The 18516-nt window shown below is 41.5% G+C and overlaps 1 protein-coding gene across 3 annotated transcripts in view; it reads left to right on the top strand.

Annotated features, from left to right (window-relative positions):
- The window catches only part of LOC132021777 (receptor-type tyrosine-protein phosphatase alpha), a 149101-nt gene that overhangs the window by 111881 nt on the left and 18704 nt on the right, over window positions 1-18516 (top strand). For 2 of the 3 annotated variants that reach the window (XM_059406653.1, XM_059406652.1), the window contains 7 exons: window positions 6628-6718; window positions 7625-7701; window positions 11086-11122; window positions 15122-15219; window positions 16338-16457; window positions 17172-17338; window positions 17821-17956. In XM_059406653.1, coding sequence (XP_059262636.1) covers window positions 6628-6718; window positions 7625-7701; window positions 11086-11122; window positions 15122-15219; window positions 16338-16457; window positions 17172-17338; window positions 17821-17956 — 726 coding nt within the window. Of the gene's footprint in view, window positions 1-2350; window positions 2445-6627; window positions 6719-7624; window positions 7702-11085; window positions 11123-15121; window positions 15220-16337; window positions 16458-17171; window positions 17339-17820; window positions 17957-18516 lie in introns of all 3 variants that reach the window. The other variant, XM_059406654.1, reaches the window with a different exon arrangement.

Below are 18516 nucleotides of genomic sequence, written 5' to 3'. Positions count from 1 at the left end.
TATCAAGTATGGGCAGAGACTTGTGAATATAGATGTTCTTATGCACAGGTAGAGCAAGTTTAAGTTGGTATAGCACTGGAAGGGTGATTTGGCAATATCGGTCAGATTTCATATGGTTATACTATCTGACCTAACTTCTGGGACTCTGACACAAAACCAAGTATGTGTTCCTGAAGGTTGTTCATTACAGCATTATTTATAGTAGCAAAGAAAGTAAAATGAAAAGCAAATATCTATCAAATAGCAGATTAGCTAAATGATTTCTTGTATCCGTTATGTAATTTTATACTATCATTAAAATAAATGCCTGAACCTAGATTTCTAAGTCACTGTTCTGGGAGAAAAGACATTGCAGAGGACTATACATTGGCATAATCCCCATTTAAAAATATACTTTTTTTTTTTTAAGATTTTATTTTTTAAGTAATCTCTACACTTAACATGGGGCTTGAATTCACAACCCCAAGATCGAGAGTCACATCCTCCATGGACTGAGCCAGCCAGGTGCCCCCCAAAAATACTTTTTAACGTCTGGAGCTATGAACAGTGGCTTTCTACAAGAGGGTTAAAAGACGTAAGAAACATGGTAGAGAACTTTGACTTTTTACTGAATTATTTGACTTTTCTTTTATAATAAGCATATTCTTTTCATAATATTTTACAAAACAGTTTCTTAATATGATAAATGAAACTAACAGACTTTAGCTTTAGCATAATACCTACTGTACTTTAATTGATATATAACATGTAGAATAAAGAGTTGGTGTCCCCAGCTTGAGTTTTGCTAAATGGGAAATTGTTCTGGAGAAAAATTGGATTATGGAGGTGAACAGCTGAAGGAATAATATGCATAAGACATGACAGCTGTTTTCAGATGTTTGACAGGCTAAAAGGAGAGTGTGCAGCATTTCCATGAAGCCCCCCCCCCCATGGTTGAAAGTTCTAGGTGATGGCCTTCACCCTAGAGTTATAAGCTAGAATTTTTTTTTTATTTTATTTATTTATTTGGCAGACAGAGATCACAAGTAGGCAGAGAGAGAGAGAGAGGGAAGCAGGCTCCCCGCAGAGCAGAGAGCCCGATGCGGGGCTCAGTCCCAGGAGCCTGGGATCATGACCTGAGCCGAAGGCAGAGGCTTTAACCCACTGAGCCCCAAGCTAGAATTTTTTTATTGACCAGCTTTTGTTGTAGAAACATTGAATTTATCTAAAAGAAACACTTTAAAAAGCCACCTATTGAGATCCCTAAAGCATTCGAGGTATTTTTTGTTTGTTTTTTTAAAAAAGCAAAATGTAGTTATCTCCTGGGAGAAAGGGGATAGGTGACAGAGAAGAAAGAGTGGAGCCAGTGAGATGATCCAAATCTGTGAATTGCAAGATGTGACACCCTCCCTGCTGCAAGTCTGCGTCCTTGTAGAGACCACTTAATGCTGCCTTCCAGGTGGAGAAGCGTGTGTGTGTAATCTGGGGACTGGAGCTGTGTGGCATCTGAGTGAGGTGGAGGCAGAATAGCCTCTACATTGATGAGTTGTCTCGAAATAGATGAATCAGAGCCGAAGGCCTATGGGAATCAGCAGGAACTGTGTCAGAATTCAGTAGTCCAAGGAATTGAGGGTTAATGGGTTTCCAAGGGACAGAGAAGGCTCCAGCTGATCTCTGGGTTTTCCCACTAGTCAGAACAAGGGAAATACAAAAGATATGTGTGTCTAGGTTTTGAGTCCTTCTAAACAGAACTTTCCGAGATGTGATGAACTACCTTAAAAGGAAGCAGGTTGCCCATTATGGTAGAGTGCTCAGACACTGATGACTCTCCAGTTAGAGTGTTTGCGTGGGGATTCAGATTGAGAAAAGAATGAGACTCAGCACTGTACTGGAGATCTTCGGCAGCACAATGAGGCAAGAAGAGAAATGAAAGGTATTAAGGATTGGAGAAGAAGAAACAAAATAAGCATTTTTTTCAGAGGAGAATATTGTCCTTGAAGAAATTCAAATACTCATCAGATATATTATTAGAATTAGTAAGTTACTTTAGCAAGGTTGATAGATACAAAAACAAGATAAAAAATTAATGCATTTCTGTACACAAGCCACAGTCAGAAAAATGATAATAATTTTTAAAAGATGCCATTTACAATAGCATCCAAAATGTAGAGTACTTAGGAATAAATTTAACAAAATATTTGCAAAATCTTTGGAGAAAATTATAAAAATGTTTGAAGACATTAAAGAAAAATTCTAAACTAGTGAAGAGTTAAGATCAGTGGATTGATTAGAAGGCTCAATATTGTAAAGATGTCAATTCTCCCCAAACTGATATATAGATTCAATGCAATTCCAATAAAAATCCCAACAGGTTTTTTGTGGAACTTGACAAGCTGATTCTAAAATTTATATGGAGGAGAAAAGATTCAAGAATAGTCAAGACATTCCTGAAGAAGAAGAACAAGGTGAGGAGACCTGCCTTACCAGATATAAAGAATTATTATAAAATTAAGACAGTTTTGTATTGGCACTGGAATAGATGGATTGACCACTGGAACAAAATAGCCCCAAAGCAGATTCATGTGTGAGTGGAAACCTATTTTATGGCAGAAATGCCATGGCAGTTTTGGTGGGGGAAAGGATGGTCTTTACAATGAGTAGTGCTGGGACAGTTGGGTAACCCTTTGGGAAGAAATGAAATTGAATTCTTGGTTCAAACCAAACAAAAAATAGGTCCCAGTTGGTATAGATACTGAAATTTAAAAGACAAAACATTGAAGCAGAGACAGTAATGGAGGAACAAACGCTTATGATCTCACAGCAAAAAAGGCTTTCTTAAGGTTTAAAATGTTGATAAAGGGGAAGATCAGTCAACTTGGCTACCTTATAATACAAAACTCTGTCCATAAATATGACAAAAAGCAAATGAAAGGGCAGGCCATAAGCTTAGTAAAATATCTTTGTAACACTTATACAAACAAAGGATGAGTATCTAGAATGAAAAATTACAGATTAATAAGAAAATAAGCAATCCGGTTCCCTCTTCTGTGAGGTACCTAGTCAAGGGTACCCTTGACTAGGTACCTCACAGAAGAGGGAACCCTGTTGACCAGTAAACTCTGGAAAGATGGTGAACCTCATTAAAAATCAGAGAAATGTAAATTAAGCCTATATTTGATAAATTTAAAGTCTGACAGTAGCAAATGTTGTTGAAGATCCAGAACAACTGGAACACTTAGTATTGCTGGGGGGAGTGTAAATTGGTAAGACTGTGTCTAAGAACAGTCTGGCCTTACTTGGTGAGGTTAGAGATTCTAATACTTGAAACACTTGTACATGTGCATGAGAAAACACATAAAATTAGTATTCAAGGCAGAATTATTAACTGTAAACAACCCATATATTCATCAGTAGAAGAATGGATAAATAAATGTTGGTATGGTCTCAAAATGGAGTGCTTCAGAGTAGTTGAAGTGAATGAACTTTGGCTACCTGTAACAGCCTGAGGGAATCTTCAGAATATAATGTTGGGCAAGAAAAAAAAGTCACCATTTGATTATGATTCCAAAAATAGACTGATAAAGAAATACATATATTGTTTGAGAATACAAAATGTATGGAATAGAGATAAAGCAAGGTGATGGTAACATGGAATTCTAAGTTGTAGGAGGGGAAAAAAAAGGATATGAAGAGAAAAGGCCCCAAGAGAACTTCTAAGTTAAGTTGTACAATGGATATCCTTTTTTAAAAAAAATGTAAAAATTGAAAAAGAATTTTTTTTAAAACTTGACATATTAAAAAAATAATAATTCATATATAGCCTTGTCCCTAGTAAAGGCTTAAGCAAGGAATGAAATGGTCTTTGATGCCTCCTAGTGTTTCTAGGGATTTTAACAATCTGGTAGCCTTCTGGGTCAGCTGCTTGTGCCTAGCTCTGTGAGCTAGGTTTTTCAGAGCAGAAACTAAAAGAGTAGGTAGGGTTCACCTTGTTTTCATCCCTGCCGTAGGCTGTTCAGTCTGACCCTTTGCATGTAACCCCAGGTTCTCTAGGGAGGCCCTTTGTTTTCTCTTGCCAACAACAGTGGCTCTTGTTGCTTCCTGACTTTCCTTTTAGGGGTTTCAGCCTGGCTGGAGACCCTAGTTTTTCTTCATAATGACTGTGGGGAGCTAGGAATGCTGATAGGAATTATGAGGTATGGTCATAGTCAAAACTGACCCCTGAGGACTATTTTCAAGAGTCTTGCTGTCATTCCTTCTGTTCTACATCATTTTAGACAAGGGTGTACATGGAAGAAAGCCTCTGGCTTAGTCATGAGGGCATTAAAAACTTGTATCTCATTCTTCCCTGTACCAGGGTAGAAACCTGTGGAAATCTAGCTAGTCTGGAAGAAGGCAAACCAAAGGTGAACTGGGAGGTTCCAGTCTTATGTAACGTCTCTGTTCTATGTATTAGAGTCCAGCCCAGGAAACTCTCTTTTCCCCTTTATGTATCGGCAGCATAGGGTCCAAGGAATTGCTTTCTCAGTATAGTGACATGCAGAACTGGCAGCGTCTTAACTCTGAAAGGAAACTCTCTTGAGTAACTGAAGGCAGACAGACTGTGAGATCCGACTCCTGTTAGGGTCTTCCACTTTAATTTCTCCTACCATGATCTTGCTAGTTCCCAGGAAGTGTATTTGCTCCCTTCTTAAAGCTTTTGCATCTATCTGAAAAAATAAGTTGCTTTTAGACTGGCTTTTCTTTTACTTAATATATTTTTTTGATTATCAAAGGTAGGCACCTGAGAGTTATCCTTTATTCCTGTCTCTTTCTCCAACCCACCTTCCCTTCATTCCAGCTTTAACTCCGGAATGTATGTCAGATGCATCTTTTCCTTATACCATCCTCCTTCCATGTTCCTATGCTCACCTTCCTCCTGGTCACTTTTCCACATAGCAGCCAGAGTGATTCTTTAACATGTAAACTGGATTGCAGTTGAAAAACCTTTAATGGTTTCCTCATGTACTTAAAATAAAATTCAGTCACTGTTCAGGGACCTACATGGACTTGTGTGATCCAACCTTGCCTGGCCCTTTTCGTCCTCTTCCTCTTGCCATCCCACCACCCACATTGTCTATGTAATACATACTCTCACTAACCTTTCAGTTAACTCACACAGCCAGGCCTTCTCCTGCCTCTGGGTCATAGATGCTGGTCTCATTTCCTAGAATATTATTTTTCACACTCCTTTTTCCTCATAGAGACCTACCCTTAATCTAAATTTGGCTTAGGCTTAGGCTTTCTTATACTTCTACCTTAGGCTTTCTGATACTTTCTGTAATAGCATTCTGTTCTTTCCTTGTATTTTTCATGGTATGTAATTCATATGTTTGTTTGTTTAATGTCTTTCATTCACAAGTTTGTATTGTCCTTGAGAACAAGAACTGTGTATATGATTAATTCACCACTGTTTGCTCTGTATTTATCTTGGTGCCTAATAGGTACTAATCTATATCTATTGAAAAAAAAACAAATGAAAAGTAATACATGAATCATAACTTACTTAACTGTTCCCCTACTGCTGAATACTAAGGTTGTTTTCAGTTTTGGAATCTTCCAAATGACAATAAAGTAAATAATGTGAACAAAGAGATTTTTATTTCTTTAGCCTAGATTCTCAAAAGCTGAGTTGCTAGGTCAAAGCATGGATAGTTTTAAGGTTCATAAAACATATTTCCAAATTACTTGTCAGAAAGGTTGTCTAGGTTGGAAGTTTGAACTATTTCCTTCCTTGCTTTTTAAATTTTGAATATATGGAACACATAAGAGGAAAGTCGTTCAAATAGTAAAGCTTAGCTTCCCACTTCTATAAAACCAATTTATTGAATGCTTGTTCTATGCTAGACTTGAGATTTTGGTAATTACTTCTTATGTGGCAGATATTAACCCAGTTTTAAAGATGAGAAAATGGGGTCCTAGAAAGTTTAACAGATTTTAAGTTCATACAGTCCAGACTATCTCATGTCAGACCACTTATTTTTATCCACACACTTCCCACTACTAGCTAATTTACATTTGCTCCAAAACTACTGCAGGTTCAATGTCAACTCACTCAAATCCTCTGCTTCCTAACTGCTGCGTCCATGTGAATGTCTTCCCACCCACCTGCCCATCCTTGCTTCCTTGCCCCGTGATACTCAAAGCTGGGCTGTCATTCCCTTCAGGTCCCTAGAGAGGGCCTAACTCAGCTGGCCATTCAGACCCCTCCTGTGTGGTTCACTCTGAGATGTTTCTCATCTTTACATGTTGGTTAACATGGCCATCCCTTCAGTTATGTCCCCATTCCTGTTTACAGGGGTGGTCCATTTTGACCCAGCATTAAAACAGGTCCCTAACCACACAGTAATCATATAAAGAGCATGCTGCGCTTACAGTAACAGGGCATTCTCCCCCCTGCGGATTCTTGGCGTTAAACTCTTAAGGAGCTTGCAGGCTGTTTAGAGGAGAGGTGCACTCTTCTGTGTTAGGCTGCAGGTGTTCACCTGAGCCCATCTTTGTCCCCCAAGTTAGGGTAGAAACTTGCTGTCAGATCGGGGGATGGTGCAGCATTTTGCACGTTTGGTGTTTAGCCCTGTTAGTAACTTCCTTTAATTTCTCTTAACCTTTTAGGCTCTCCCTGCTTGTCCTATCCAAGCCACCTGTGAAGCTGCCTCCAAGGAGGAAAACAAGGAAAAAAATCGATATGTAAACATCTTGCCTTGTGAGTGTTTGCAGAGTTTTCTGGCATATAATCTTAAACTACATCTCTAGCCAGATTTTTTTGAGGATGGGAAGAATCTTATGATTGATCATAGGAGGGTTGGTAATAAGTATGGTCGAGTCTTTGGGCAGGAAGAGCCTTTATGGTCCCCCAGAGTGACCCAAGCGAGGGAGCTTGACCAGGTTTTTTGTGTCAGGCCTAAAGTTTCTAGATCAAGAGGAGCAGTTTCACTGGGACCAGATAGGATGTGCATGGTTGTTACGGTTTTTTGTAGTGCTTATGGCAAAGAAATCCTAATACAGAGTTCTCTTCATAATTCCTTCCCAGGGTTAGTCATTGCTAATTAGTTGATTTATAACCTTATAACATATATTTGTCTAAGCCAGTGGTCTGCAGAATGGGATATGCATAATCCAGTGGGATGTGACAGCAAAATGTTTGAATTTTGCTTTGTTTTTTTAATTGCCTTCTCAAGAAAAATTTATCCTTTAAAAAAATTTCTGGTGTATTTTTGGGTACATAATATATTAGAGACCACTCTCTGAGACATTTATAGAGACTCATGTCTTCTAATTCATATATGAGTATATGCATATTATGTATATTTTTAAAAAGCAATTAGTATTCTGATTACATTGCTTTGACTTTTTTCTTTTAACAGTGTATATTGGCAGTTCGCCTGTCAAGAAACAGAAATATTCATTTTCCTTTTTATTAACTCCTTATCGTTCCTTGTTGTGGGTACATCTTAATTTATTTAACTAGTCCCTGAATGATGGCTGAGATGTGTCCAAATTATTGCTCTTATAAACAGTGTTTCAGTGATATCTTAAGGCACATAGGCACAGATGTCTCAGCTGGCCTGGTTGTATCATTAACTGAAACATTAATTTTTTTTTTTCCTAGATGATCACTCTAGAGTCCATCTGACACCAGTTGAAGGAGTTCCAGATTCTGATTACATCAATGCTTCATTCATCAATGTAAGGAACTCAGGGTTTTCCTCATTATTACCTTGAATGACCATTGGCTACCATCTGCTGGCTCCTTTCCAGCTTCACATTAGAAGGAATATTTGTCATTTCAGGTTTTTCCTGAGGAGTCTAAATTTTTTAAGAGACCCCAAAAAAAAATGTTTGTTTTTTTTTTTAAGATTTTATTTATTTGACAGAGAAGGAGAGCATAAGCAGAGGAGCAGCAGGCAGAGGGAGAGGGAGGAGCAGGCTCTCTGCTGAACAAGGAGCCCAATGCAGGACTCAATCTTAGGACCCCGGGATCATGACCTGTGCTGAAGCCAGATGCTTAACCCACTGAGCCACCCAGGTGTCCAAGACCAAAAATATTTTTTTAAAGATCAGATAGTTTCATATGTATTCTTATGTTTACCCTGTTGTCATTCCAGAAGATTTCCCATAGAAATCTAAAGGTGTACTTTTCTGTAAGCATCAGTGAGTCCTTTTTGAGCTTATTCAGATTAGTAAGAACAAAAGCAGATCTTACCATCTTGAGTAAAAGTAAGGGAGAAGAACAGGACAAGAATATCTGACACTAGGTAACTTTGATTAGTTATGTCTACTCTGAACCAAGGCCTGAGGGAAGAGCTAAAACTGGGAGATTTTTTTAATGGTGATTTAGCAATGTTTACAGAAATGGTCCTCTGTGTGAGGAGCCAGTAAAGAAAGTTTGAAAAAGAGAGCACAAGTGAGCACAAGCTAACAAGGGCAAGCCTGACTACTGAAGTCGGGTGTTTGAAGAGGATACCCATAGAATTTGCACACCGTGTTCATAGTAGCATTAATCACAATACCCAAAAGGTGGAATCAACCCAAGTGCCCTTCAGTGGATGAATGGAGAAGTGAAATATTGTATATGCATACAGTAGAGTATTATTCAGTGTCAATAAAGAGCAAAAATTCTGATACATGTTATAACTTTAAAGATTTATGCTAAGTGACATAGGCAGGTTACAAAACAACTTCACTGAGGTGTAATTCACATACCATAATTTTCACCCATTTAAAATTTACAACTCTTTGGTTTTTAGTGTATTCACAGATACATACAACCATCGCTGGTCCACTTTAGAATATTTTCATAATCTCAAAGATACTTGTGTCTCTTCCCTTTTTTTTTTTTTTTTTGTTAAGGTTTTATTTATTTGAGAGGGAGGGAGGGAGCATAAGTGGGGGTAGGGGCAGAGGGAGAGGGGAGAGTAGACCACCTGCTGAGCGCAGAGCCTGCCACAGGGGCTCCATCTCAAAACTCTTAAGACCATGACCTGATCCAAAGTTAGATGCTTAACTGACTGAACCACCCAGGTGCCGCACATCTTACTTTTAAAAACGTTTTGTTCACACCAGTAAGAACCTTATTGTCCATTTATAGTTAATCCCCATTTCTACCCTTGGCAACACCTTACCAAGCCTTTCTTGCACAGAGAACTAAGATCAAATGGGAATCTTGAAGAGAAGTGGTACTCAGCACTGTGGCGTGGTAGCAGCAGGCAGGGGGGTGGAATGAGACCTATGGGTTGGAGACCACAAAGGTTCAAAAGCAAACCTGGCATTAGTTACAGGAGATGATGAAACAGATAGTGGCACAGTTGGCAAGTGGGTTTCCAACCTGGAGTCTTAAGAGGGACTAATTTCCTCACTGTAGATGTTGTAAGAGTAGGATCTTCAGGAATGTTTTTATTTTTAACAGATACAAATGTAGCTACCACCTAGAGCTAGCCAATGATTTGATTTTGAAAATCCAAAGACATCTCAGGAATCAGGGAGCCACATTTTATCTTTTCCTTGATCATAACACAAGGAAGAGCAGTAGATTTGCCTCATTCTAGCTATACCTTATTGGTTAAGCAGTGCTGCCATATCACAATGTCAGCATGCATTCATAGGGACATATGGCACAGTGTTGGATGGGACAGAAGCACTTTGGGGCTGGGTCTGCCAGCAGGGCTGTTAAGCTGCTCATGGCCCACATGCTCCTGTGAGAAATTAGTGCCTTCTTGTGGAGCAGGGATATGACTTGGCTTAACACATTCCCAAGAGCTTCTCAGTTATTTGTTTCTTTTTTTTTTTTTTTTTAAGATTTTATTTATTTATTTGAGAGACCACAAGTAGGCAGAGAGGCAGGCAGAGAGAGAGAGGGGGAAGCAGGCTCCCCGCTGAGCAGAGAGCCCGATGCGGGGCTCGATCCCAGGACCCTGGGATCATGACCTGAGCTGAAGGCAGAGGCTTTAACCCACTGAGCCACCCAGACGCCCCGAGCTTCTCAGTTTTAATGACAAGTTTAGCTATTAACAAATTAAGCCTTTCTCAGTTTCTGTCTTCTAATGATTAAAAATACTTGTAGAAACTTAAATTCCCCTTCTCCAGAAAAATTTTAACAAGCTTCTTATTACTGGCTTTAAATATGTCCATCACTCGGGGTCTGAAGCTGCTTTCTCCTTCTGTGCTAGCAAGCAGCCCTGTCTTTCTCTCTTTTGAACTACAATAGGACATGGCTTCTCAGACTCAGGCCCCTTCCTTTATTCTGCCACTGCCTTGCAGACTTATATTTCACGCCATCATCTTGGTGTGACATGGTGTCCCATTTGTGAAGCTGCCTCCTCCCTCATTGCCCATCTTATGGCTGTCTTCAACAGGTTATTTATAATTCTTCAGTCAGAGGATTTTTCACTTACCTAGGACTTTTCAAGTGAACACTATATTTAAAAATGTTGAAAAGTTGTATCACTAAAACAGTAAAAACTGGAAAAGAAAGATACTGCCAGTAGTTAGTTTTTCCAAGGCTCCGTATCTATTCAGTGACATTACCAGGCCCCTTTGCTTCTTGTCTTCTACTACCTGTAACGGGGAACCCAGTTGTCTAACACTAGGAACTATTCCACATACCCAAAGGCTCTTCCCCAAAGGTTTTTGGACTTGGGTAAAGGACTATCAAGTAAATAACTCCTTAAAAGAAAAGAACCCCTTTTCCTTCCTGATGTGGGCCCAGCTTCATCCATGGAACCACCACACATGCTTCTGCCTTGGAGGGTTAGCACTGACACCTAGACTCTCAGCTGCGAAGAAGGTATCAGGAACAGTGTCTAGCCTAGGTGTTGGTATTTGGATGTTCTTACACCAGTGTTCATTAATAATTCACTTTGAGAAGACTACCTAGACCATGTGATCTTTGTAATCTTTGATTCCTGGTATCCAAAGCTAATCCTTCCGAAATTTCTAGAATGGAAATCTTGTTAATTGCCTGGACCTTTTCACAAGGGAGGCTTTGTTAACTGGGAGGTGAAAGTTCATTCCTATCCATTTTTGGTTCTCATTTTCTTTTTATCCCTCACCTCTCCCCCACCCTACCCTCAGGGCTACCAAGAAAAGAACAAATTCATTGCTGCACAAGGTAAAGTAATGATCATTTTCTATTTTCAGGCTCAACCATTAGTTCATTAGTGGGTTTTCTTTTCTTTCTTTTTTTTTTTTTTTTTGGTGCAGATGCTAAATAGATTAATCAGAATGCTGTAATTTTTCTGTAATCACTATCATCTGAAAGAAATAAAATCTGCCTTGCACATTTATAACTAAGGGCCTTCATCTTGATGACAGTATCCAGGGATCCTGTTAAAGAAGTTCTTTTGTGTATGTGCATAAAAAAGACTGGAGAAGGCTACACACGCACGCGCGCATACACACACACTTTCTCTCTCTCCCTAATGAGGTCCTCTGTCTTAGGGCCTGATGGGAACCTTAGGTGCAAGCCAGGCTTCTCAAGAGTTTGAATTTGGATTCAGTCTCCCCAGAGGGTTGGCCACCTCACAGGGTCCAGGCTGGCTCATCTCCTCCCCCTGTTGTTGGGCCTCAGCTCCTCTGTTATTTACAGAAAAGTGGTCTAGGAACTCTCAGAGCAGGGACTTAGTGCCATTAGGTTAGATGTGCTTTGCACACATTTCCATAGCCTCAAGTTTTAGTAAGTGTCCTCCATTTTGGGATCCTAGTAAAAATATCATGTTGTTTGCTGCACTGCAAAATAATTGATGTTATTATGGTCCAGCAGAGCCCATTTATTTAGCCATTCAGCAAATGTAAATTATTGGCCATCTGTTATGTGCCAGGCACTGGCCTAGTTGATAGGGATATGTACAGGAATAAAACAGGAGATGATCCATGTCTTTTTGGGGCCCTTAGTTGGTAGAGGACAGTTTACACCAAAATTAACAGAAGTTCTGGTTAAGTGACTGTGGTGTGCTCTTCAATACAATAACCACTAGCCAACTGGGGCTATTTAAAATTAGAATTTTTAATTAACTAAAATTAGATAAAATTTATAATTTGGTTTCTCAATCATACTAGTCACATTTTAAGGCTTAATAGCTACATGTGGCTAGAGACCACCATATTAGTGCAGATATGGAACATTTTCATCATTGCAGAAAGTTCTATTGGGACGAGAACCATGGTAGAGATAAAACAGAGACAGAAGTAAAATAAGATGGCTAAGAAAAACCTTAGCTCCCTCTTGCCCTTACAGTCTTCCACTGGGGCCTGGCCATTGCCTAACCAGGCCCTGCTTTTCTTACCCTCTGACCTTAAGTCAGGTCTACCCTCTGAAGCCCAGCTTAGCTGCCACCTGCTCAGTGATCATTCTAGCACGAGTAGCCAATGTGCAATCTCTTCCTCTCTTTATTTGCCATGGGACCTTGTTGATGCTAAAATATTTGTTGAAGTAAAGTCACCTATGATTTTCTGATAGATCTTTTCTCACACACCCCTTCCTCTTGAGCCTCTCCACAGTACTTCATGCTCCTTGAAATTCTCTGTTATTTCCTGACATTCAGTGTTGGTTTTTCTCAGTTTTCTAAATATTTCTTCTCTGGCTTTTATTCTTCCTTCTGCCTCTAAAATACAGTTTCTCCCCAAATCTGTGGATGACTATTTCCTTGAAACTCCACTCTTGTCTTTCATGGCACCATTTCTTAGTTCTGCTTCTCCATCTGCTCGTCCTTAGTCTTCATCCCAGGCGTTTGCTTTCTGAACTTGAATAATGCTAAAGATCTCCAACATTCTCTTTTTGACCCCTTCTTTTCTTCTTCTCCTCTGTATTCTCTTTGAGAGACCTCATCTAATACCCACCTCTGTTTGTCTGGCTGCTGACTCTCTTGAATTTCTGAGCTATTTTTCCTTCCTTCCTTCCTTTTTTTCTTTTTTTAAATTTTATTTATTTGAGAGGAGCACAAGAAGGGGATTGGGGCAGAGGGGGAGAGAGAAGCAGATTCCCCACTGAACAGGGTGCCCGATGTGGGACTCAATCCCAGGACCTGAGATCATGACCTGAGCCAAAGGCAAATGCTTAACTGACTGAGTGAGCCAGGCACCTCTTCAAACAACTTTTCTAACTCACCACCTGGATACCTCCACAGACTCTTCAACATCAAAAACTAAAATATGCCTTAGGGCATTGGCTGGATCAGTCAGTAGAACATGAGACTGTTGGTCTTGGGTTTGAAGGTTTGAGCCCCATGTTGGGTGTAGAGATTACTTCAAAACAAAATAAAACAAAATCAGTCTTCTTCAGCCCCCACAACTGCTTTTTTCCTGTATTCTCTAGCTATCACCATGAATGGAAGGCTGTTCATCTAATCAACCAAACCAGATTTGGGATCATCCAGATTTCCTGCCTGTTCTTTGCTCTGAATATGAGTGGTTCTCTTATTTCTTTCTCCAAAATCCGTCTTCTCTGAAACTGCCTTATCCCCATCTTTTTTTCCAGCTCTGTTGTAGTAACCTACTAATTGACCCTTAGGTCCCAACCTTGCTCCTTGCATTTCTTCCACCAGGATGGCCTTTACTGATGCAACGTTCTTGTTAGGACTTGTGGATATCCTACAACAAATTTCTATTATTTATACAACAAGCCTTCCTTAGCCTGGCCTCTACCCCTTTAGATTCTGTTACCTGTTTTTCCCCCTCCATCTTCTACCACTCCATGTGCCCTATACTATAACCTCATTGAACTCCTTACAGTCCCTGGACACCTCGTGTTTTTTCTTGCTGCTGTCCCCAGCACTTCTGCGTGGAGCATTTCTTTTCCCTATATCCCCTTTCTAAATTCCTTTCCGCCTCATCTACCCCAGCATATGGCTTAAATGTCACCATCTCCAAGAGATTTTTCCTGACCTTGCTAGATAGTAGAACAACTCTACCTCTGTTCATCTTGTTGGCATATGTCCACCCTGTCATTATTTGTTTTTCTTATTACTATTTTTTTTTATTCTTACCAAAGGGAATACAAAGTTTAAGAAAGTCAGAAGGGTATTACAAAGCATATAAAAACAAAGTTCTCCCCCATTTCCTCTTCACTTTTTTACCCAATGCAACCATTTTTATCTCTTGATGACTTCTTATGACAGATGATAATTTATTTAATCATCTTACAGACTGTCTTATACTCAGTCATACATGCATACACATGTCCCTTTCCCCCATTTTCCCAGAAGAGTTAAATCACAATTTAGAGCTAAGATAATATTTCTTATACTGTTATTATTATTATTATACTAATATTATATACAACTGAAGTTTTACATGATGTTTTATACAGTTTTTGGTTTTCCTTTTTTCCAAATGAATACTTACCTTCTTTATCCTGTTTACTTAGTTTTTTATATACCTAGCACTGAGTTTTTCCCCCCAGACTCTCCACTAGAAATATTTATTTCCTCTCAGTACCTTCAGAAACATGAGGCTTAATTTTTAAAATTTTTTTAATCTTACGATTCTTCTAGAACCTTATTTCTTCAGTTCCATTCTGGATTGGTTGCCCTCTATCCTCTGTCATCTTGAGCCTTTCCTTCACCAACACCCAGGGAATTCCATTAGCCTCTATCCTGTTAGATCCCATTTCTTTCTCTTTGTTTGCACTCTCATTTTGTTTAGAAATCTCCCAGCAGCATTTTGGAAAAGACTGTATGGCAGTAAATTTTAAATTCTAGCCTGAGCAAGCCACCTAGCATTTCTGTGGCTAACAACACCTACCTTAGAGCATGATAGGAAGGAGTAAATGAGATATAAAGCACTTAGCTCATTGGCTGACCAAAAACATAGGTATTTAGTGAGCAGTTAGGATTTCTAATCCTCATCTATAATATCCTTGAGAGGCATTATTTGTGTTCTCTTTACATTTTCACAGCCTCCCAGCCCCCTTCATTTCCTGGTAAAGTGATTGACACATACAGGGTGGATGGGAAATGTTCACTTAGTAGGTGGATGAATAGATGGATTGGATATTTAGCTGAGAACATGTGGACATAGGCTTCCAAAAGTCAGGAATGAATGTTCCCAATTTCCCAGCAGATTTCTTCCCCTTGGTGTGTGCTCTCCTCATCTTTGCTATTGACTACTTTAGGACCAAAAGAAGAAACAGTGAATGATTTTTGGAGGATGATCTGGGAACAAAACACAGCCACCATTGTCATGGTGACCAACCTGAAGGAGAGAAAGGAGGTGAGTGAAGAAATTAGATAGGCATGACCAGCAGAGGAACTCTTGTTTGAGCCTGGGGTGTCCCTCTTTTGTGCTTCCTTTGTGGCTTCTGTGCCAGTCATCCAGACAGAACCCAGACCAGTGCACTTCCTAGACTTTCTTTGGGCCTGGAGGTCTCAGATGAACCTCAGGGGTGCGCCGAGGGCACCCTCCCCATGCCTGATAGGCAACTCACTGTGGTTTCAAAATAACCTAGAAGAAAGACTTGGGCCATTTGCCAAGGAAAAGCTACAGAGGAGCTTTTTTCCCTGGGCCTCTCCAATCCCTCATTCTCGTGGTTTCCTGTACCTCCTCGGAGTCAGCAGAGGGAGCTGTATAAACTGAGACCCTGTGGGGTGCAAGGGGGAATCTGAGGCCCTGGCCTGATCTTTGTGCAAGCAGCTTTCTGACTGGTCCTTTTCTTTTCTTTCGTGCTCTGGCCACCAAGTTTGTGCCTGGCCAGCCCTATCACTGTGTCACGGCCAGAACCAGTCTTGAGCTCTGGATCAAGCTCCAGAGAAGAACCCCCATTCATGACAGTCTTTTTTCCAAATGGCCCTTAAGTTCCCTTGATGCCCACCGTGGGGTGTTGGATATGTTGATCAGCAGTTCTGCAGTGCTTAGAAGGGATAGTACTAGGGCTTTGCTATAGGTTCATTTCCTCCTACCTGACCTCTTACTCTCAGGAGCTGTTCGGGTCCCAGAGAAGGCATCATCCCGCCTTGGTAAGCCCCTCAGCAGGTTGCTAGTTCCAGGGGAACAGACAGGCCTGTCCCTAGATCATAACCTGGGTATTGTGGAAGGGCATATTTTGTAGTAAAATAATGCCCATTTTGACCTGAACTAAGGGAACAGGAGTGGGAAAGAAGGAGTATAGGGCTGGGGCTATGTAAAGGTCAAGAGATACTGCTGAACAGGATGGAAGCTGAGAAACTTGAAAAAAGAACAGTAAAATAAGTCTGCAGGGACCAAGGTGAGAGAAGAGGCCTTCTCTGGGGACTTCTACCTGGGCTTTTGTGGTCCTTTCCTTCAGGTTCTACATGTCTGCTGGGGGCGGGAGGTCTGAGGTCATCAGGGGATGCATGTCTGTTCCTTTCCAGTGTAAGTGTGCCCAGTACTGGCCAGACCAAGGCTGCTGGACCTACGGGAATATTCGTGTGTCAGTGGAGGATGTGACTGTCCTGGTGGACTACACAGTGCGGAAGTTCTGCATTCAGCAGGTACTGTCTCCTGCCTCCTTTCTCTGCTAACTACTGGGAAGGTCAAACAGACTGGGTTACCCCTCTCTTACTCAGGTCAGGAATCACTGAGTGTGAGGTCTGTTTGGGCTCTGAAACCAGACATCTGGGCTCTTAGGGAATTCTGTCAAAGCCAAGGGAGGAGCATTTTCATGACCGGGAGAAAAACGTGTTATTGAAATAGTGTTTCATCATTGTAGTTATGAACCAAGTGTCTCTCAGATGTGGTATAATCTTCTGGCTACTCACCTTCTCTTACTCTGAAGGATCTTGACATCAGGGATGTGGTGGCCCCTGCTCTTGGTCCTCCTTGAGTGACCCTGGAAGCTTGAGCAAAGTTTGCCTTTAGCTAAGGGGCACAGTAGTGCTGTGAAAAGAGGGCTTACCAAGAGTCAGGAGACCTGCATTTTAGTTCTGACATTGCTGTTAATTAGTTCTGAGACCTTGACAGGGTCACTTCTCTGAGTTTCACGTTTCACATCTGTCAGCTGAGAATAATTGTGAGAGCCCTGCCTTACCCCATGGGGTTCCTGGGAAGAGATCCTTTCTCCATAGTTAACTATTCTTTGGATAGACTCTCACTTTCCCATTGTCACTGACAACCACAGCTGGCCCTGGCTTTTAAGCTTCCCTACCCCTGGCACTGCCCTGCCCCAGGTTATCAGGGCCCACACACAGGATCTCCTCACTCCACAGGTGGGCGACGTGACCAACAGGAAGCCACAGCGCCTCATCACTCAGTTCCACTTTACCAGCTGGCCAGACTTTGGGGTGCCTTTCACCCCTATCGGAATGCTCAAGTTTCTCAAGAAGGTGAAAGCCTGTAACCCTCAGTATGCAGGGGCCATCGTGGTCCACTGCAGGTCAGTGTGGCTGACCCTTGGCTTCCCGCTTATACCATATTCTGTGCCCGTGGTCAGAGCAAAGGAAAACACGGGGGCCCTGGCTAATGAGAGGAGGCTGACACAGAGCAGATAAGCTGTTAGGGTCCTGGGGCAGCAGCCAGACTCAAGTTTTGGTGCTGGGATAGACCATATGAGGAAAGAGGGAAGGGCAGTCCTCCAAGACTGGGGGTGGGGAGACCACTGCTATGAAGCCAGAAAGCTAGATTTTGTGTGTTTTGTGTGCTTGGTGCTTTCACACCTTTCTAAGTGTCAGGATTCCCTGGTCCTGATAACCAAAGGTATAGTGGGGTTGTTGGCTCCATCAGTCTTCCAGCTATTCCCCATTCAGAATTAGAATGTACTGGCCTGAAGAAAGAGTCCTGGCCTCTGCTACCCCCTCCCTGTATGCTTCCACAAGGCATGCTGGCCATCCTAGTAACATCCCTGCTCTCTGGCTGCAGTGCGGGTGTAGGGCGTACAGGTACCTTTGTTGTCATCGATGCCATGCTGGACATGATGCATACAGAGCGGAAAGTGGACGTCTATGGCTTTGTGAGCCGGATCCGGGCCCAGCGCTGCCAGATGGTGCAAACAGACGTGAGTGATTTGTGGGTAAGGTGGGCAGAGGGCATTCCAGGACCAAAACACCTACTAGCATCATGGATTACTCAGCCTCCTGGGTTATTGTAAATGATCATCATGCAATGTGATGAAGGACCCTTATAAACTATGTCTTAAAGGAGACATGGAGCACGGGGGAGTCGGAAAGGCATGTGTCATATGCACTAGACTCTGTGGATGAGGAACAGGTCCTACAAGCACGCATGCAGGCAGCTGAGAGAACCAGTGCCCACAGAATTGTGACTCAGCTTAGCCATGTCCAGGAGCAGCAGTAGGATCAGCTCGGTGGTTGGTACATGGGGTTCAAAGGGCACAGCACTGGGAGGGAGGCTGGCCCAGGTTTCGTATGTCACCAGGCTCTGACAGCCCTTCAGACTGTTCAGTCTGTGCTGTCAGAATGAGCAGGAGTTGGGTTTGTCCTTCCCTCTAGTCTTGCACTCTAGGAGGCTGCCAGAGTAGGACCCTCCCTCCCAAGTTAAGCACACACCCCTCAACCCAGGGTTTCGTGCATTTGAAGTCCTGCCTCCACTGAACCA

Source organism: Mustela nigripes, chromosome 7 (genome assembly GCF_022355385.1).
Source record: "Mustela nigripes isolate SB6536 chromosome 7, MUSNIG.SB6536, whole genome shotgun sequence".
NCBI lineage: Eukaryota > Metazoa > Chordata > Mammalia > Carnivora > Mustelidae > Mustela > Mustela nigripes.
The sequence above is the reverse complement of the archived record's forward strand: the minus strand, read 5'-3'. Positions and strand labels throughout refer to the sequence as shown.